General features: G+C 39.4%; 2 protein-coding genes across 5 annotated transcripts in view; both read right to left on the bottom strand.

Annotated features, from left to right (window-relative positions):
* The window catches only part of FMO5 (flavin containing dimethylaniline monoxygenase 5), a 43,212-nt gene extending 25,108 nt beyond the window's left edge, over nucleotides 1-18,104 (bottom strand). The window contains exons 1-3 of one of the 4 annotated variants that reach the window (XM_070785801.1): nucleotides 18,012-18,104; nucleotides 17,361-17,535; nucleotides 618-806 (exon numbers count right to left, since the gene is read on the bottom strand). In XM_070785801.1, the coding sequence (XP_070641902.1) occupies nucleotides 618-806; nucleotides 17,361-17,495 (324 nt within the window). In that variant the 5' untranslated portion in view covers nucleotides 17,496-17,535; nucleotides 18,012-18,104. The other 3 variants (XM_019956687.2, XM_070785802.1, XM_019956690.2) reach the window with 3 other exon arrangements.
* Nucleotides 4,043-5,397, bottom strand: LOC109560108 (histone H2A type 2-A-like). The gene has a single exon (XM_019962107.2). It carries the CDS (start codon nucleotides 5,128-5,130, stop codon nucleotides 4,738-4,740), a length of 393 nt encoding a protein of 130 aa, XP_019817666.1. The 5' UTR covers nucleotides 5,131-5,397; the 3' UTR covers nucleotides 4,043-4,737.
* Nucleotides 18,105-19,007: the final 903 nt, after the last annotated feature.

Below are 19,007 nucleotides of genomic sequence, written 5' to 3'. Positions count from 1 at the left end.
ATATCATGGAAGATTTTACAGCAGGAAGGAACCAAGGAGGTGATATACTACAATCATCTTGTTTTAAAAATAAAACTAAGACACATCAAAGTTGAGGAACTTACTTGCCTGAAGTCACAAGTAGATTAGCAGCAGAATAAAACTTAAGATTTTTTCCTCAATTCAGTGTTCTTTCCTCTACACCAGAGTTGACTTATTTGCTTTCTCATAACTGTTCAATAACTAATTCATGGGGTTGTTGTCGTCACATAAAAAATGCTTTGGAAAGCACTTCAGAAAGCATAAAGGGCTAAGTGGCAAGTTGTAGAACAAACTGTGGCACCAGAAGGTTTCAAAGTGTCCATACCTGTCAGTTCTCATTTGTTTATTGTAATCAAATGATACAGAATGAAGGCAATGAAATGAAGGTTGCTTCCTGGATCTGTAGCCAAAATACATAGAAGAGAGACTTTCCCACTGATACTTTTCAGTCAGAGAGAAGACACAGTGTGGAGTCTATTGGATAGATACATGAGCATATCAAACCAAGCTACACATAAGCACTGCTAAATGAAACCACATTATTCATTTACTTTGCAAACAACTTCAAACACAGAGATACCCACAAAATTCCCTACCTTAAATTGAATGTACTTTAGAAGGTCAAATTCTTTGGCATACATCCTGAAATACTCCAGGACCTGGGAGTTGTGCATGAAGTTAGGATAATGATCTGGGATGGGATAGTCACTGAAGCACATCATCTCCTTAGAAGTGTTGATGATCACTGACTTGTAAATACTTGCCCTTCCTTCTTCAGGTTCTTCCTGCAGTAAATAAAAAGCATTCATAGCAGCTTGAGAATTTAAGTCATGGTTTATAAACAGCCAATTAACATTTGAAAAGTTATCTGCAACGCCAATTAAAAAAAAAAAAAGTTATACACACACATCCCTTTATATCTCCCAGGATTTGTACCCTCGAGCTGTCTCTTCCCCTTGAATCTGAGTTGTCTTTATGACTTGCTTTTGACCAACAGCATGCAGTTGGAATGATACTGAATGGCTTCCAAGACTAAGTGCTAAGTAGTCTTGCCACTTCCACCTGGGTTCCTTAGAAAGCTTCCTCTAGTAGAAGTCAGCAGCTGTGTAACAAGTCCAGCTACCCTGAGACCATCATCCTGTGAGGAAGCCCAAGCTATCCACATGAAGAGCATGTTTGTGATAGAGAGATGTGTAACCAGCCCCCAGAAGTCCTAGTTATCCCAGCTGATGTTCTAAACATGGAAGCAAAGAGGTCATAGTATGTGTCCAGTCTTAGTTGTCACCTGATTAAAATGACAAGAGACTCCCATCTGAGTACTACTTTCAAGGTTTTTCATGTACTTGCAACACTGTTCTCCAGGAAACACTGTACTAATTTATAATTCTGTCCACTATGTGTTCCTGTTTTACCTTATTTTCACTAATTTAAAAGACAATTATTCAGTGTTAGCAAAAATGAAATCTCAGTACAATGTTTTCTGGAGAGTAATGCGGCAAGAATATGAAAACCCTTGACACTTAGCCATTTAAAAAAAGATTCAGTATTCAGACAAAAATTTATGTTAATGTATGTTGATCACATTATTTGTAACATAAAAATGAAATAAATGTCTGTGATATTGTGATTTATAAGAAATATATATTTGGTCATCCAGATGGTCAAAATATATTTCTCATATATATTTGGTATTTCTACCACAGTTCCTAGCTCAGAGCTCCCAAAACTCTTGTAATTTCCCAAATGTTGAAAGTAATTAAAGTCTTTTGTTGTGTTAGTATGGTGACTCTTACAAAGCAAATAATGGTGGGCCTGGTTACCAATGGAGCAAACCCTGTGGGTTGTAACTTTCAGTTGCCCTCTTCTGACTTCTGGGGAGGGGAGAGGGACTGGAAGTTGAATCAGTAGCCAATGCCCAGTGATTTAATTAATCATTCCCATGTCATGAAGCCACCATAAAAACCCAAAAGAGTAGGATTTAGGGAGCTTCCAGGTTGGTGAACCTGAAAAGATCAGGAGAGCAGCGTGCCTAGAGAGGGCATGGAAGCTCAGTGTCCTTTCCCTGTGCATCTCTCCCTTTGGCTGTTCCCAAGCTACATACCTTTATAAGAAACTGGTAATCTAGTGAGTAAATGGGTTTTCTGTGTTCTGTGAGCTGCTCTAGCAAATTAAGCAAACCCAAGGAAAGGGTCATGGGAATTTCTGATTTCTAGCCAGTTGGTCAGAAGTATAGGTAACAACCTGGTAACGACTGGCATTTGAAGTCCAAAGTCCAAGGAGGGGTCATTGGAATCTCCAAACTGCAGCCAGTTCGTCAGAAGCACTGGTAATAACCTGAGTTTATGACTTGGTGTCTACAGTAGGGCTGAGGGGGCAGTCTTGTAGGACTGAGCTCTCAATTTGTGGAATCTGAAACTATCTCTGGGTAAATAGAATAGAGTTTAATTCTTGGACATCTTGCTAGTATCTGAACATTGTCTGTTGGTGTCTGGGGACCATCCCCCACCCATGCACATACACACCCACACACACTGGCATTGGTCTCAGAACCATTTAACGCCCAACAAATACACTGTATTTGAGAATCACTACTCTAGATCCTTGCTACCTGAAGTATGATCTGTGAACTAGCAGGCAGAGATATCTCTTGGGAGATTGTTAGAAATGCAGAATCTCAGGCCCCACCCCGACCTACTGAATTGGAACCTGCCTTTTTAGCAAAATCCTCAAGATTTTCCCAGGTAGCTCAGGGATAAAGAATCTGCCTGCCAATGCAGGAGACGCAAGAGACACAGGTTCAACCCCTGGGTTGGGAAGATGCCCTGGAGGAGGGCGTGGCAACCCACACCTGTATTCTTGCCTGGATAATCCCATGGACAGAGGAGCATGGTGGGCTACAGTCCATAGGGTTGCAAAGAGTTGAACATGATTGAAGTGACTTAGCACACACAAACAGGGGTGTTGTACTGACCACAAAAAATAGCACAGTATCTATCCAGACAGCTATATTAGCCTTCACTGAAACATCACAAATGATGATTTTTCAACTCTTTTAAAAATTGTTTTGATTATGGTCAATTACCTTAACCAACTTAGACCCCCTTTTCCCTTTCTGGGCTTTGCAGGTGGCCCAGTGGTAAGAATCTGCCTGCCAGTGCAAGAGATGTGGGTTCGATCCCTGGGTGGGAAAGCTCTCTTGGAGTAGGAGATGGCAACCCACTCCAGCATTCTTGCCTGGAAAATCCCACGGACAGAGGATCCTGGTGGGCTAAAGTCCATGGAATCACAAAGATTCCAACACGACTGAGCACACACCCATGCACTTCCTTTTTAGGGCTTTTCTGGTGGCTCAGTGGTAAAGAATCTGCCTACCAATGCAGAAAACACAGGTTCAAATCCTGGGTTGGAAGATCCCCTGGAGAAGGAAATGGCAATCTGCCCTAGCAGTCTTGCCTGGGAAATCACATGGACAGAGGAGCCTGCCAGTTCATGGGATTGCAAAAGAGTCCACATGACTTAAGAGACTAAACAACAAAAGGTTGTTTATCATGCAGAGAGAGTCCTCACTTTTTTCCATAAACAAACAGATATTTGGATGTTGGGTGTTCCTGAGCATTCAATGGCCATAAAGGAGAGTGTTCATTGGCTTTGCCCACATTAAAGATGATTTTCCCCTGGTTTTTAGAGAAGAATTTTTGAATTTCAGAATCCCGAATTGATCATTCCCATTTCTTTCCCCTGTACTTCAGATCTCATTCTTGTTGGCTGCTAATAATGTTTTCACAAGTCTCTTTTCAAGTATCTTCTAACCTATCCTACAAATTTCAACCAAAGTGTTCTACTAGGGTATGGTTGTATCTCTTCTCTAATTAAACTTTTGGATGCTGCTCCATTTTCTATAGTTTGTTTTTCAATTTAGGATTCAGAGACCTCCATAATGTCTTATAGTTTATACATTCTTTATCTCCCCAATTCGATTGTAAACCCCTTGACTTATATTTATGATCTTTCCCACAGTATATAAAATTATAAATAGCACTTAGTAGCTATTTAATAGATGTATGCTGAATTACATTGAGAAAGGTACATATAGAAAAAAGAAGTAAATTTCACATAATGCTTAACAAACTAATGAAATACATCAAATTCATTCCAAAAAGAGTTGAATAAGATATTTTTATCTTATAAAAATTTGTTGTAAGGAAAATTGCAAAATAATATAAAATCAAATGCATGAAGATATTCAATTTATAGTTTAAAATAGCTATTAATTAGAAATCACCTAAAATGGCCCCTCTCCCAATAGGCAAATGGTTTAATAAATTATGATCTCAGTATGATGTAGAAATTATCTTCCACACCACTTCTTAAGTATCCTGCTAAATTCAAAGCAGATCCTATCAGCCCACTGCTTACTGGCTTCCACTGATTCCATGTGGGAAACCAGATTTCTTATTCTAAAACTCAGCATGTTGCACAATCCTAATCTACTTTATTATCTGCATTTATTATTCCCTCAATTAACTTCAAGGTTCTGAGTCATTAAATTGTTTTTGAAACATTCTAGACTCTTTCACAACTTTAAACTTTTGTAATACTACTGCTTCTTCATTTGGAAAATTCTTTTTTTTTTTTTTTTTGGCTCTGAAAAGAGCCTTTTGATTTTACAGATGCCCCTTCTACAGGAGAGCTGGGTAGGACTTGCGGAGACCGGCCTCACTTGCCCTTTGCCTTGTGGTGGCTCTCAGTCTTCTTCGGGAGCAACACGGCCTGGATATTGGGCAAAACGCCGCCCTGGGCGATGGTGACCTTGCCCAACAGCTTGTTCAGCTCCTCGTCGTTGCGGATGGCCAGCTGCAGGTGACGAGGGATGATGCGCGTCTTCTTGTTGTCTCGCGCCGCATTGCCCGCCAGCTCCAGGATTTCGGCGGTCAGGTACTCCAAGACCACCGCCATGTAGACGGGCGCGCCGGCCCCCACCCGCTCAGCGTAGTTGCCTTTGCGCAGCAGGCGGTGCACCCGCCCCACCGGGAACTGCAAGCCTGAGCGAGACGAGCGCGACTTGGCCTTGGCGCGGGCCTTGCCGCCTTGCTTGCCACGACCAGACATGACAGCGACACCCACTAACAGTTGCTCCCGCCAAACGTCCGACAAACTCCTGGAAAATTCTTATCAGTCATTCAAGAGTCCCATCAAATATGACTTCTTTAGAGAAGTATTTCTTGTTCTCTCCACTGAGTTAAATGCCTCCATTCAACCTTCAAACTGCCAAAACTCTCTGCTCATATTGCCATCAAGGCGACTTAGAATACACAGTAGTCTACATTTGTTACTATGACTGTGAGGTACCCAAAAGTAGAGTTTGTGTCTTATTTTTGGATTTCTGATGTGTGTGTGTGTGTGTGTGTGTGTGCGCGCACACTCAGTCGTGTCTGACTCTTTGCAACCCCATGGACTGTAGCTCGCCAGGCCCCTCTGACAATGGAATTTTCCAGAATACTGAAGTAGGTTGCCCTTTCCTACTCCAGAAAGTATATATCTTCCCAACCTGATATATAGTGGATGCTTAATAAATGATTTGAAATGAATTAATGAGTGAATTATAGAGATTGAATTTAGAGACACTTAAAAATGTGATTTTGAAATCTGTAAAGGAACACTGAAAATAGCCTATGCTATAACTTTAAGTGGAAAAAGCAATATACAAAATTAAATTTACATTGTAATCACCAAATATAATATTATGTATGCCTGGGGCAACTGTATGCCTGTGTCTACCCAAGTTTACATAATTACACATTGTATAATCTCTCCCCTGTTATATGAGTATATTTTATTTATTATGAATCAATAAAACTTGAAGGTAGGAAAAACAAATTGACTTATTAAGGAGGTAGGATTTTTCTTTTATTTTTGTAGAAATATTTATACCACATCTTCATGATAAAAACCTTCAGCCAACTAGGAATAGGGGGAAACACCTTCAATTTGATAAAGAACATCTACAAAATACTTACAGGTAACATGATACTTTGAAGAAGGGAATGGCAACCCACTCCAGTATTCTTGCCTGGAGAATCCCATGAACTGAGGAGCCTGGTGGGCTACCATCCATGGGGTTGCAAAGAGTTGGACACGACTGAGCAACTAATACAACAACATTATACTTAATACTGAGAAAATGAACAATTTACCCATAAAATTGAGAACAAGGCAAGGACAGCCTCTCTTAACACTTCTATTAAACACTGTATTAGAAATCCTAACTAATGTAATAAGGTAAGAAATGGCAATAAATGAAATATTGGGAAGGAATAAGTAAAATGATTTTTATTTGAAGATGATATGACTGCCTATCTATGTAGAAAATTCCAAAGAATTTTTTTAAATTCCTGGAAACCATAAGCAATTATAGCAGGACTGCAGGCTACAGAGGTAATATACAAAAGCCAACTGCTTTCCTATATACCAGAATTGAAAAATTGGACTTTGAAATTAAAAACCATACCATTTATAATAATACTCCCTGAATTAAATGCTTAGGTAAAAATCTAACAAAATATGTATAAGACTTATATCCAGGTAATATAAGACACAGAAGAAGAAAATCAAAGATATAAATAAATGAAAACTTTTCTCTAGACAGGAAACACAAAAATGGTGTATAAATTCGAACCCAAAACAATAAAGTAAATGGCAACGGGATCATACTTATCAGTAATCACCTTAAACGTAAATGGGTTGAATGCCCCAACCAAAAGACAAAGACTGGCTGAATGGATACAAAAACAAGACCCCTACATATGTTGTCTACAGGAGACCCACCTCAAAACAGGGGATACATACAGACTGAAAGTGAAGGGCTGGAAAAAGATTTTCCATGCAAATAGGAACCAAAAGAAAGCAGGAGTAGCAATACTCATATCAGATAAAATAGACTTTAAAACAAAGGCTGTGAAAAGAGACAAAGAAGGTCACTACATAATGATCAAAGGATCAATCCAAGAAGAAGATATAACAATTATAAATATATATGCACCCAACACAGGAGCACCGCAGTATGTAAGACAAATGCTAACAAGTATGAAAGGAGAAATTAACAATAACACAATAATAGTGGGAGACTTTAATACCCCACTCACACCTATGGATAGATCAACTAAACAGAAAATTAACAAGGAAACACAAACTTTAAACGATACAATAGACCAGTTAGATCTAATTGATATCTATAGGACATTTCATCCCAAAACAATGAATTTCACCTTTTTCTCAAGCGCACATGGAACCTTCTCCAGGATAGATCACATCCTGGGCCATAAAGCTAGCCTTGGTAAATTCAAAAAAATAGAAATCATTCCAAGCATCTTTTCTGACCATAATGCAGTAAGATTAGATCTTAATTACAGGAGAAAAACTATTAAAAATTCCAACATATGGAGGCTGAACAACACGCTGCTGAATAACCAACAAATCACAGAAGAAATCAAAAAAGAAATCAAAATTTGCATAGAAACGAATGAAAATGAAAACACAACAACCCAAAACCTGTGGGACACCGTAAAAGCAGTCCTAAGGGGAAAGTTCATAGCAATACAGGCACACCTCAAGAAACAAGAAAAAAGTCAAATAAATAACCTAACTCTACACCTAAAGCAACTAGAAAAGGAAGAAATGAAGAACCCCAGGGTTAGTAGAAGGAAAGAAATCTTAAAAATTAGAGCAGAAATAAATGCAAAAGAAACAAAAGAGACCATAGCAAAAATCAACAAAGCCAAAAGCTGGTTCTTTGAAAGGATAAATAAAATTGACAAACCATTAGCCAGACTCATCAAGAAACAAAGGGAGAAAAATCAAATCAATAAAATTAGAAACGAAAATGGAGAGATCACAACAGACAACACAGAAATACAAAGGATCATAAGAGACTATTATCAACAATTATATGCCAATAAAATGGACAACGAGGAAGAAATGGACAAATTCTTAGAAAAGTACAACTTTCCAAAACTCGACCAGGAAGAAATAGAAAACCTTAACAGACCCATCACAAGCATGGAAATTGAAACTGTAATAAAAAATCTTCCAGCAAACAAAAGCCCAGGTCCAGACAGCTTCACAGCTGAATTCTACCAAAAATTTAGAGAAGAGCTAACACCTATCCTGCTCAAACTCTTCCAGAAAATTGCAGAGGAAGGTAAACTTCCAAACTCATTCTATGAGGCCACCATCACCCTAATACCAAAACCTGACAAAGATCCCACAAAAAAAGAAAACTACAGGCCAATATCACTGATGAACATAGATGCAAAAATCCTAAACAAAATTCTAGCAATCAGAATCCAACAACACATTAAAAAGATCATACACCATGACCAAGTGGGCATTATCCCAGGGATGCAAGGATTCTTCAATATCCGCAAATCAATCAATGTAATACACCACATTAACAAATTGAAAAATAAAAACCATATGATTATCTCAATAGATGCAGAGAAAGCCTTTGACAAAATTCAACACCCATTTATGATAAAAACTCTCCAGAAAGCAGGAAGAGAAGGAACATACCTCAACATAATAAAAGCTATATATGACAAACCCACAGCAAACATTATCCTCAATGGTGAAAAATTGAAAGCATTTCCTCTAAAGTCAGGAACAAGACAAGGGTGCCCACTTTCACCATTACTATTCAACATAGTTTTGGAAGTTTTGGCCACAGCAATCAGAGCAGAAAAAGAAATAAAAGGAATCCAAATTGGAAAAGAAGAAGTAAAACTCTCACTATTTGCAGATGACATGATCCTCTACATAGAAAACCCTAAAGACTCCACCAGAAAATTACTAGAACTAATCAATGATTATAGTAAAGTTGCAGGATATAAAATCAACACACAGAAATCCCTTGCATTCCTATACACTAATAATGAGAAAACAGAAAGAGAAATTAAGGAAACAATTCCATTCACCATTGCAACAAAAAGAATAAAATACTTAGGAATATATCTACCTAAAGAAACTAAAGACCTATATATAGAAAACTATAAAACACTGGTGAAAGAAATCAAAGGACACTAATAGATGGAGAAATATACCATGTTCATGGATTGGAAGAATCAATATAGTGAAAATGAGTATACTACCCAAAGCAATTTATAGATTCAATGCAATCCCTATCAAGCTACCGACAGTATTCTTCACAGAGCTAGAACAAATAATTTCACAATTTGTATGGAAATACAAAAAACCTCGAATAACCAAAGCGATCTTGAGAAAGAAAAATGGAACTGGAGGAATCAACCTACCTGACTTCAGGCTCTACTACAAAGCCACAGTTATCAAGACAGTATGGTACTGGCACAAAGACAGAAATATAGATCAATGGAACAAAATAGAAAGCCCAGAGATAAATCCACGCACATATGGACACCTTATCTTTGACAAAGGAGGCAAGAATATACAATGGATTAAAGACAATCTCTTTAACAAGTGGTGCTGGGAAATCTGGTCAACCACTTGTAAAAGAATGAAACTAGAACACTTTCTAACACCATATACAAAAATAAACTCAAAATGGATTAAAGATCTCAACGTAAGACCAGAAACTATAAAACTCCTAGAGGAGAACATAGGCAAAACACTCTCTGACATACATCACAGCAGGATCCTCTATGACCCACCTCCCAGAATATTGGAAATAAAAGCAAAAATAAACAAATGGGACCTAATTAAACTTAAAAGCTTCTGCACATCAAAGGAAACTATTAGCAAGGTGAAAAGACAGCCTTCAGAATGGGAGAAAATAATAGCAAATGAAGCAACCAACAAACAACTAATCTCAAAAATATACAAGCAACTCCTACAGCTCAACTCCAGAAAAATAAATGACCCAATCAAAAAATGGGCCAAAGATCTAAATAGACATTTCTCCAAAGAAGACATACAGATGGCTAACAAACACATGAAAAGATGCTCAACATCACTCATTATCAGAGAAATGCAAATCAAAACCACTATGAGGTACCATTTCACACCAGTCAGAATGGCTGCGATCCAAAAGTCTACAAATAATAAATGCTGGAGAGGGTGTGGAGAAAAGGGAACCCTCTTACACTGTTGGTGGGAATGCAAACTAGTACAGCCACTATGGAGAACAGTGTGGAGATTCCTTAAAAAACTGGAAATAGAACTGCCTTATGATCCAGCAATCCCACTGCTGGGCATACACACTGAGGAAACCAGAAGGGTTCATCGCAGCACTGTTTATAATAGCCAGGACATGGAAGCAACCTAGATGTCCATCAGCAGATGAATGGATAAGAAAGCTATGGTACATATACACAATGGAGTATTACTCAGCCATTAAAAAGAATACATTTGAATCAGTTCTAATGAGGTGGATGAAACTGGAGCCTATTATACAGAGTGAAGTAAGCCAGAAGGAAAAACACCAATACAGTATACTAATGCATATATATGGAATTTAGAAAGATGGTAACGATAACCCTGTATACGAGACAGCAAAAGAGACACTGACGTATAGAACAGTCTTATGGACTCTGTGGGAGAGGGAGAGGGTGGGAAGATTTGGGAGAATGGCATTGAAACATGTAAAATATCATGTATGAAACGAGATGCCAGTCCAGGTTCAATGCACGATACTGGATGCTTGGGGCTGGTGCACTGGGACGACCCAGAGGGATGGTATGGGGAGGGAGAAGGGAGGAGGGTTCAGGATGGGGAACACATGTATACCTGTGGTGGATTCATTTTGATATTAAAAATTTAAAAAAAAAAAAAAAGAAAACTTATTCTCTACTCATAGATTGGAAGACTCAATATTGTTTTAAGATGTCAGTTTTCCCAACTTGATCTACAGATTCAATGCAGTCCCAGTCAATCTCCCAGCTAGCTATTTTGTAGATGTTGACAAACTGATTCTAAAATTTATGTGGAAGGACAAAAAGCCTAGAATAGCCAACTTTGCCCTTAAATGTGGACTGTGCATAGTGACTTTCTTCCAAAGAGTACAGTATGACATGGGAGAAAAAAAGAAACTTCACAGTGACAAACTCTGATAAACACCATTTCCAGCCAGGTCATCAAGATTAACATCAATCAGTGTGACAAGTGTGATAGAGTGTAACACTGATATGGTGTGATGAGAATGGCACTCTACCTCTAAAGTCTTCCTCCCCAAAATCCATAACCCCAGTCTAACCATGATGAAAACATCAGACAAATCCCAGCTGAGGGATTTTCTATAAAATATCTAGCCAGTGATTCTCAAAACTGTCAAGGTTATCAAAAACAAGGAAAGGCTAAGAAACTGACACAGCCATGAGGAGCCTAAGGAGACAGGACAACTGGAACAGGAAAAGGTCATTAGGAAAAATAAACCTAAATAAATCTGAATAAAGCATGGACTTCAGTTAATAATAATGTATCAATATTGGTTCATTAATTATGACAAATATTATCACACTAATGTAAGATGTTAACAATATCTGGGCATGAGGTATATGGGAACTCTGTACTATTTTCCTAATAATTCTGTAAACTTAACACAGTTCTAAAATTAAAGTTTATTTAAACATATTGTTTGTAATAGCACATTAAAAAATTAATTAGTGGTTAGGTCCTTTTGAAAACAAGGTGTTTGTGAGGGCAGGGGTAGAAATATTCCTAACTATTAAATTTGACTTCATTCATTCAGCAGATATTTCTAAAGTAATAAAAACACTATATTAAGGACTTCCCTCAGAGAAGGCAATGGCACCCCACTCCAGTACTCCTGCCTGGAAAATCCCATGGATGGAGGAGCCTGGTAGGCTGCAGTCCATGGGGTCGCTAAGAGTCGGACACGACTGAGCAACTTCACTTTCACTTTCATGCATTGGAGAAGGAAATGGCAACCCACTCCAGTGTTCTTGCCTGGAGAATCCCAGGGACGGGGGAGCCTGGTGGGCTGCCATCTATGGGGTTGCACAGAGTCGGACATGACTGAAGCGACTTAGCAGCAGCAGCAGAAGCAGCCGCCGCAGGGACTTCCCTGGTGGTCCAGCGGCTAAAACTCCACACTGTACCAAAGCAGAGGACGTGGGTTCGATCCCTGGTTAGGAAACTAGATCCCACATGCCACATCTAATAGTTCTCATGCTGCAACTAAAGATTCTGCATGCTGCAACCAAGATCCAGAGCTGCCAAAATAAAAAAACAAAACAAAACAAAAAACCTCACAATCTTAATGCTAAAAAATACACGTCTGTCCTTGTTTTCCAAAGGTTCGAAGTTTCCATATAGAAGGAGTAGACCAATGCTTTCCACAGCAGGTCTGTTGGGGGTCACTGAGCTAAATGAATCACAGATCTTACCCATTATATGTGACAATAATCATATATTTGTATTAATTTTCAAATAATTAAGACAATGAAATATTGTATGTCCACAAAAACCTTCAAGCCCTTCTAAACACCCCATTAGATCCTTCGTAGTGCTTATTACTGTCAGCTCACTACTTTATAAGTGAGCGCAGAGCAGTATCAGGTCAGTGAGTAGAAAAAGGAGCTTCTACTCCCGCATTTTAGTATTTTCTACTATCAGTGAATAATCTTCCCTATATAGACATACCTTGATCATATTTCCTGCCTAAGCACATGACTTGCATTGAATAGGAAATTCATGTGAAAAAAAAAATAATGGGGACATAGGGTAGTGTAATTTAAACTGAAGGGATTGGAGGCATTAGTAAGGGCAGAAGAACGGAGAAAAATGACTCACCTTCAGTGGGAGGAATGAGAACAGTGTGGACCTTCTGTTCCTTTGACAGACTCTCAGAATCCCATTGGACCCCAGCTGTCTTAGGACTGTTCTCAATGTTGTCTTCACACAGGGATCACATGGGGAACTCTAAAATACTAATGCCTGGTCCCTTCTCCCAGAGACCCTGTTTTAATTACTGCCTGTCTAATATGTAGATAAGGTTGAAATCTACTGATATGAGATCATGTGCTGGCCCTAGAAGGCTCAGGGAACCAGAGTTTATCCCATCCACCTCAGAAGTCCTTTCTCCTCACATTCTTAGCTAAATTGCAAAATATCTAAGGGCAGAGGCAGGAGGTTATATAATTCTGTTTCCCTATCATCTAATATAGTCTGAGGTCCAGAAATGTTTATTTAATAAACCATTATTGATTTTGTTTTAAAGATGCAATGTCATCCTCATTTATCATGTGGGAAAGCAGGGGTAAAGGCTGAAGGCCAAAGGTTTTCATGTTGGTTGGGCATTAGAAATAACTAGTGGAAAGTTTTATTGGCACTCCAGGCCAATAAAGCCAGAATCTGGATGGGCTGATAGCAGTATTTGCTAAAGTTTATTAAAGTTGCCAGGTGATTGCTCAGTGTGCAGCCAAAGTTAACAGCCACTGCTCTATAGTTAACCTTCTAAGTACTTTTGTATCCATTCAGTTGTCTTTTTCGGAGGGAGATATATTTAAGAATTTAAAAGATCTATCCATCTAAGAGTGGTTATCACTTAATTTTATATTTTAAATCAAAATGTATTAAATATGCCTTACTTTACATTATATTGTATCAATATGGTACCTTTGTATAACATATACACTTTAGAATTTTACTACTCAAAATGTAATAATCAGCAGGATCAACATCACTTGGGGGCTTATTTGAAATATAGCATCTTAGCACCACCCCCAGATTAATGAATCAGAATGTACATTTTAGCAAAATCTCCAGTGATTCATTTTCATTTTCAAGTTTGAGAAGCATTGCTATGGTATACATTGAGATTTTAAAAATTTAACTAAAATTTAACTAAATTTAACTAAAATTTAACTAAAAATTTAACTAAAATTAAACTGCTGCTGCTGCTAAGTCACTTCAGTCGTGTCCGACTCTGTGTGACCCCAGAGACAGCAGCCCACCAGGCTCCCCCATCCCTGGGATTCTCCAGGCAAGAACACTGGAGTGGGTTGCCATTTCCTTCTCCAATGCATGAAAGTGAAAAGTGAAAGTGAAGTCGCTCAGTCGTGTCCGATTCCTAGCGACCCCATGGACTGCAGCCTACCAGGCTCCTCTGTCCATGGGATTTTCCAGGCAAGAGTACTGGAGTGGGGTGCCATTGCCTTCTCCAAAATTAAACTAAATTTAACTAAAATTAAAAATTATTCTACAGCATTGCATACTTATTAAAACCTCAACATTTCCCAAGCGATTTATCATTTTAAGCCACTTTGTTTATAAAGTAATACTGTAGTAATGAACATTAAAGCAATATGTCTCACATCACTACCTATGTTTCAGCCTCAGTCTGATCTAACATTAATGAAGAGGTCAAGAAGAAAGGCATACATACTGAATCCCTGAGACCTATTACAAGAAAGAAAATGGAAGCCCTGAGTCCCCAGTGACTTATTGGACACCTCGTAGCAACAGTGGAATTCCAGTGTGCTTGGGATGATCAGGAGAAGGAAATGGCAACCCACTCCAGTATTCTTGCCTGGAAAATCCCATGGGTGGAGGAGCCTGGTAGGCTGCAGTCCATGGGGTTGCTAAGAGTCGGACACGACTGAGCGACTTCACTTTGGGATGATCTTATATATGAAACCCCCAATGAAATTATAAAAATGTGAAGGGGGGTAGGGTGGGGGAGAAGGCTCCAAACAACAAGCAAGGAGGTAAAAGAAAAGCAGATCTTAAAGGAATATTTGAGGAAACCAGCATCAACATGTGAAACATGCTTAATCTGCAATTAACAAATTTTTATAATGCCTCAGGCTTCACAGTTGTGTAACTGGGATATGTGAGAACGAAGGTCTATTTCCATAAGCAGTCTAAGCAGCCACCCAAGAAATTTTCCATTTCAAGGATTCATTTATAAAATGCAAGTATGTTTGGTGCCTAATACATGCCAGGCATGGCCTTTGGCTCTAGAATTATAGTGGTGTGTATGTGTGTGCATATAATATATGTAAAAATATGTGTTATATATAATAGACCCAGATGTGGTCTGTCTTAACAGAAGTCAGAGCATTACGATGAAATATAGCTTATTTATTTTCAAGTAAGCAGTTTATAAGGTATTGAAATTTTGCCAAGAGTATCATTAGAACAAACTTCAAGTTGAATTTTTAACAGAGAAGAAGTTTAAGCCACTTCGGAGATAAAAGCTAGAAACCTGATAATCGGGTAGGATGGTGAACCTTCAACTGATTTCTTAGGTGATCAGTAGTTGCCTAGGAGGCTTCAGTTCAGTTCAGTCGCTCAGTTGTGTGGGCCCCACATTTGGCCTACTGAATAACAACTGGTGTGTAGCACTTATTGTGCCACTGTTATTAGTGATGACATAATTATTCACTTAACCTCCACAATAACTCTGTGAAGTGGGTATCTCCTTCTTAAAGATGATAACATAGAGGTACAGAGAGGTTTAATGATTTTCTCCAAAGTCACAGTAATGCTAGTAGGTGCAGACACAGGATTTGAACCCAGACTATGCTCTTAAACTCTACACTATGTTGTGGCTGGGTTTCTAAAGTAAAATTTTCTATTGATTACAAAATATTAATTAACAGTCTTTTCAGTCCACGTGCAAGACTGATTATGACCGAGGCATGGGTCGTGTGCTAAGGGGTATTCACCCTAGATCTGAATAAGAACTATTGTCAGAGTTAGTCGCTAAGACAGAGGCAAGAAGCAAAACAGTGGCACTGTTGTTCAACTAAGGAATGCTGTGAAACCACTTGTAAGTAACTGGCAAACACTGTTTGTCTTTATGAAATATGAAACACTGGCTTTAAAAAGTGAGTTTAGAAGTAAACCCAATGGATGTTGCTTTGGAGGAAGTTAAGGAGGTTGATATTCTTTAACATATAATAAGCTTAACTATCATTTAAGTTAGATGATACTTTAATATGTTAGTTGCAGGGCTGGGTGTGCTTATTAAAGCAACAACTTTATCTGTGCAAGGACAAGACAATCTAGTTGCACGTGCTATCTGCCCTCCTCTGAAGATATGACTACTGATTTGATTTCTCAAGCAAAGAAAAAGTTCAAAGAATTTTTTGATTCTTTTAGGCCAGATTTTATATCCTATTCAGGGACTGGAATTATTAGAGAATTGTTTAAAGTTACTAGAATTTTTTAAAAGGAAGGAAGGAAGGAATAAACAAACAAAAAACAGTAAGATTAGAAGAGACTGAAAAGAGGAATTCCTAGGAGCTGTAAACTATATTCTAGATCACTTACTGATTAATGCAGACCAAGAGTAACCACTCTAAATTTTCTAGCCACTTCACATATTGTCGTTTTGTTACACCCTGCCACCATGGAGATTGTTGCCCTCTTCCAGATAGCAGCAAAACTTATTAGACACTCCTCAACTTACTTACCATGATTCAACTTGTGATTTTTTTTTTTACTTTACAATAGTTTAAAAGCAATATTCATTCAATAGACACCATATTTCAAATTTTGAATTTTAATCTTTTCCTGGGTTAGCAATATTTTGTACCATACTCTGGTGCTGCTGGGCAGTGGCAGCTTCTACCCAGTCACAGATCAGGAGGGTAAACAACTGATCAGTTTACAACCGTTCTAGTTTTCATGTTCAGTACAGTATTCAATAAATTATAAAATATTCAACACTTTATTATGAAATAGGCTTTGTGTGAGACGATTTTGCCAGTGTAGGCTAAAGTGAGTGCTTTGAGCACATTTAAGACAGGTTAGGTGCAGCTATGGTGTTAGGGGGTGGTTTAGTCACTAAGTCGTGTCCACCTCTTGCAACCCCATGGACTGTAGCCTACCAGTATCCTCTGTCCATGGGATTTCCCAGGCAAGAGTACTGGAGTGAATTGCCATTTCTTTCTCCAGGGGATCTTCCCAACCCAAGGATCAATCCTGCCTCTCCTGCATTGCAGGTGGGCTCTTGCATTGTAGGCAGTCTCCTGCATAGCAAGCAGGTTCTTTACCAAGTTAGGTGTATTAAATGTATTTTAAGCTTAGGATATTTTCAATTTATGATGGGCTTATCAAGATGTAATTTCATTGTCAATCAAGGAAGATCTGTAAATGAAAAAGATCTCTGTGCCATTTTCATAGTCATCAGTAAAGGAAAAAAAAAAGTGATATCTCTGTCCCATTTTTGCTGCCAGCCTTGGGAAAGAGGAACCTGCATAGAACCTGAGAAGGGATCAGCAAACTGAAGTCTAGCAGGCTGAATCACTATGAAGCCCATCATATTTCCTGACACAAGATAAAATATCTTTTGCACCTAGTTACAGCCAGAGTTCCAAGTATTAAGGAACCAAGAGATTTACCTGGAACCGCCACAGCCCTCCGATGTCATCAGACCTTTCAAAGCAGAGGGGCTCCAAGCCTTCTTCCAGGCAGCACTTGATAGACGTGAGCCCACTCACACCTGCCCCAATCACAGCAATTCTTTTCTTGGCCATGGTCTCCAGAGATCTTCGGGGCTGGGTCAGTGTAACCTGTCTGAAAGAAAGGATGACAAAAGATAGAAAACACACATCAATTAACATCTTTCGGTAAGACTTGGCCGTGGCATCAATAAATAAAGGCTGAAAGAGCAGATACCTTTGAGGAAGCCAGATACCAGTGTCCTCCTAGCCACAGGGAATTATTACACCTTGGATGGGAGAGCCCTGCGGCTGCAAGACCCAGACCTGAGACACAGAGCTGAGAGGTCGGCTGTGGTACCCGAACTCAATGCCTTTGCCTCAACACCAACAGATCCTACAGCTGCGATCTGGAGCACAGTGCAATTTTGGCTCTTTTCGAAGATATATAAAGCAATAAAATACCAACATCATCAATAGCCAATGGGGCGGGGCTGTTCGGCTCCACACCTCTCAGCCAAAACCCCGCCCACTCAGCCGCAACCTTTTCTCCAGCTGAGGGAATAAAAAGTGGGCCAACCCGCTTTAAGCAGAAAGGATTAACCCTACAGCCTCTCGGTTTTTCAGCTGCAGATGCTCGAACTCTCAAATACTCTCAGGGGGAGATCCAAGCAGCCGGAATTTCCGTCACTCGCCTCTCCCATTCACTTTTAACTTCCTGGTGTTTATCTTAAAGTGATAGACGCCTCCTGGCGAAGGGAAACTGTCAACACCACCACCAAGCAAGTCTTGCTCCAAAAGCTTAAGTGGAGAACATTTGTCTCTCGGGAGATCTGATAAACCACTTCGGGGCCCCCTTGTCCACCTTTTGGTCTCAACCCCCCAAATTGGGTCTTTGGTTCTATGCTTGTTATTCAGTCACTCAGTCGTATTTGACTCTTTGCTACCCCGTGGACTGCAGCACCCCAGGTTTCCCTGTCTTTCACTATCTCCCAGAGCTTGCTCAAACTCATGTCCATTGAGTCAGTGACGCCATCCAACCATCTCACCCTCTGTCATCTCCTTCTCCTCTTTCCTTCAATCTTTCCCAGCATCGGGGTCTTTTCTAATGAGTCAGCTCTTTGCATCAGGTGACCAAAGTATTGGAGCTTCAGCATCGGTCCTTCCAAATTAATATTCAGGGTTGATTTCCTTTAGGTCTAACTGGTTTGATCTCCTTGCAGTACAAGGGACTCTCAAGAGTCTTCTTCAGCACCACAGTTCAAAAGCATCAATTCTTCGTGCCCACCCAGGGATGCCCCCTCTGCTATTTGGGCTTCCCTGGTGGCTCAGCAGCTAAAGAATCTGACTGCAATGCAGGAGACCTGGCTTCAGTCCCTAGGTTGGGAAGATCCCCTGGAGAAGGAAATAGCAACCCACTCCAGTATCCTTTTTTTTTTTTTTCCCCCACTCCAGTATTCTTGCCTGGAGAATCTCTTGGGCAGAGGAGCTTGGCGGGCTACAGTCCACCGAGTTGTAAAGAGCCTGACACAACTGAGCAACTTTCACTTCACTTCAAATGGTTCTATGCTACTGATAGAAAATTTCTTTAAAATATCCATGCACTGA

The sequence above is a fragment of the Bos indicus genome, chromosome 3, assembly GCF_029378745.1.
Source record: "Bos indicus isolate NIAB-ARS_2022 breed Sahiwal x Tharparkar chromosome 3, NIAB-ARS_B.indTharparkar_mat_pri_1.0, whole genome shotgun sequence".
Taxonomy (NCBI): domain Eukaryota; kingdom Metazoa; phylum Chordata; class Mammalia; order Artiodactyla; family Bovidae; genus Bos; species Bos indicus.
Note: the sequence above shows the minus strand (reverse complement) of the source record. Positions and strands in the feature narration are given on the sequence as shown.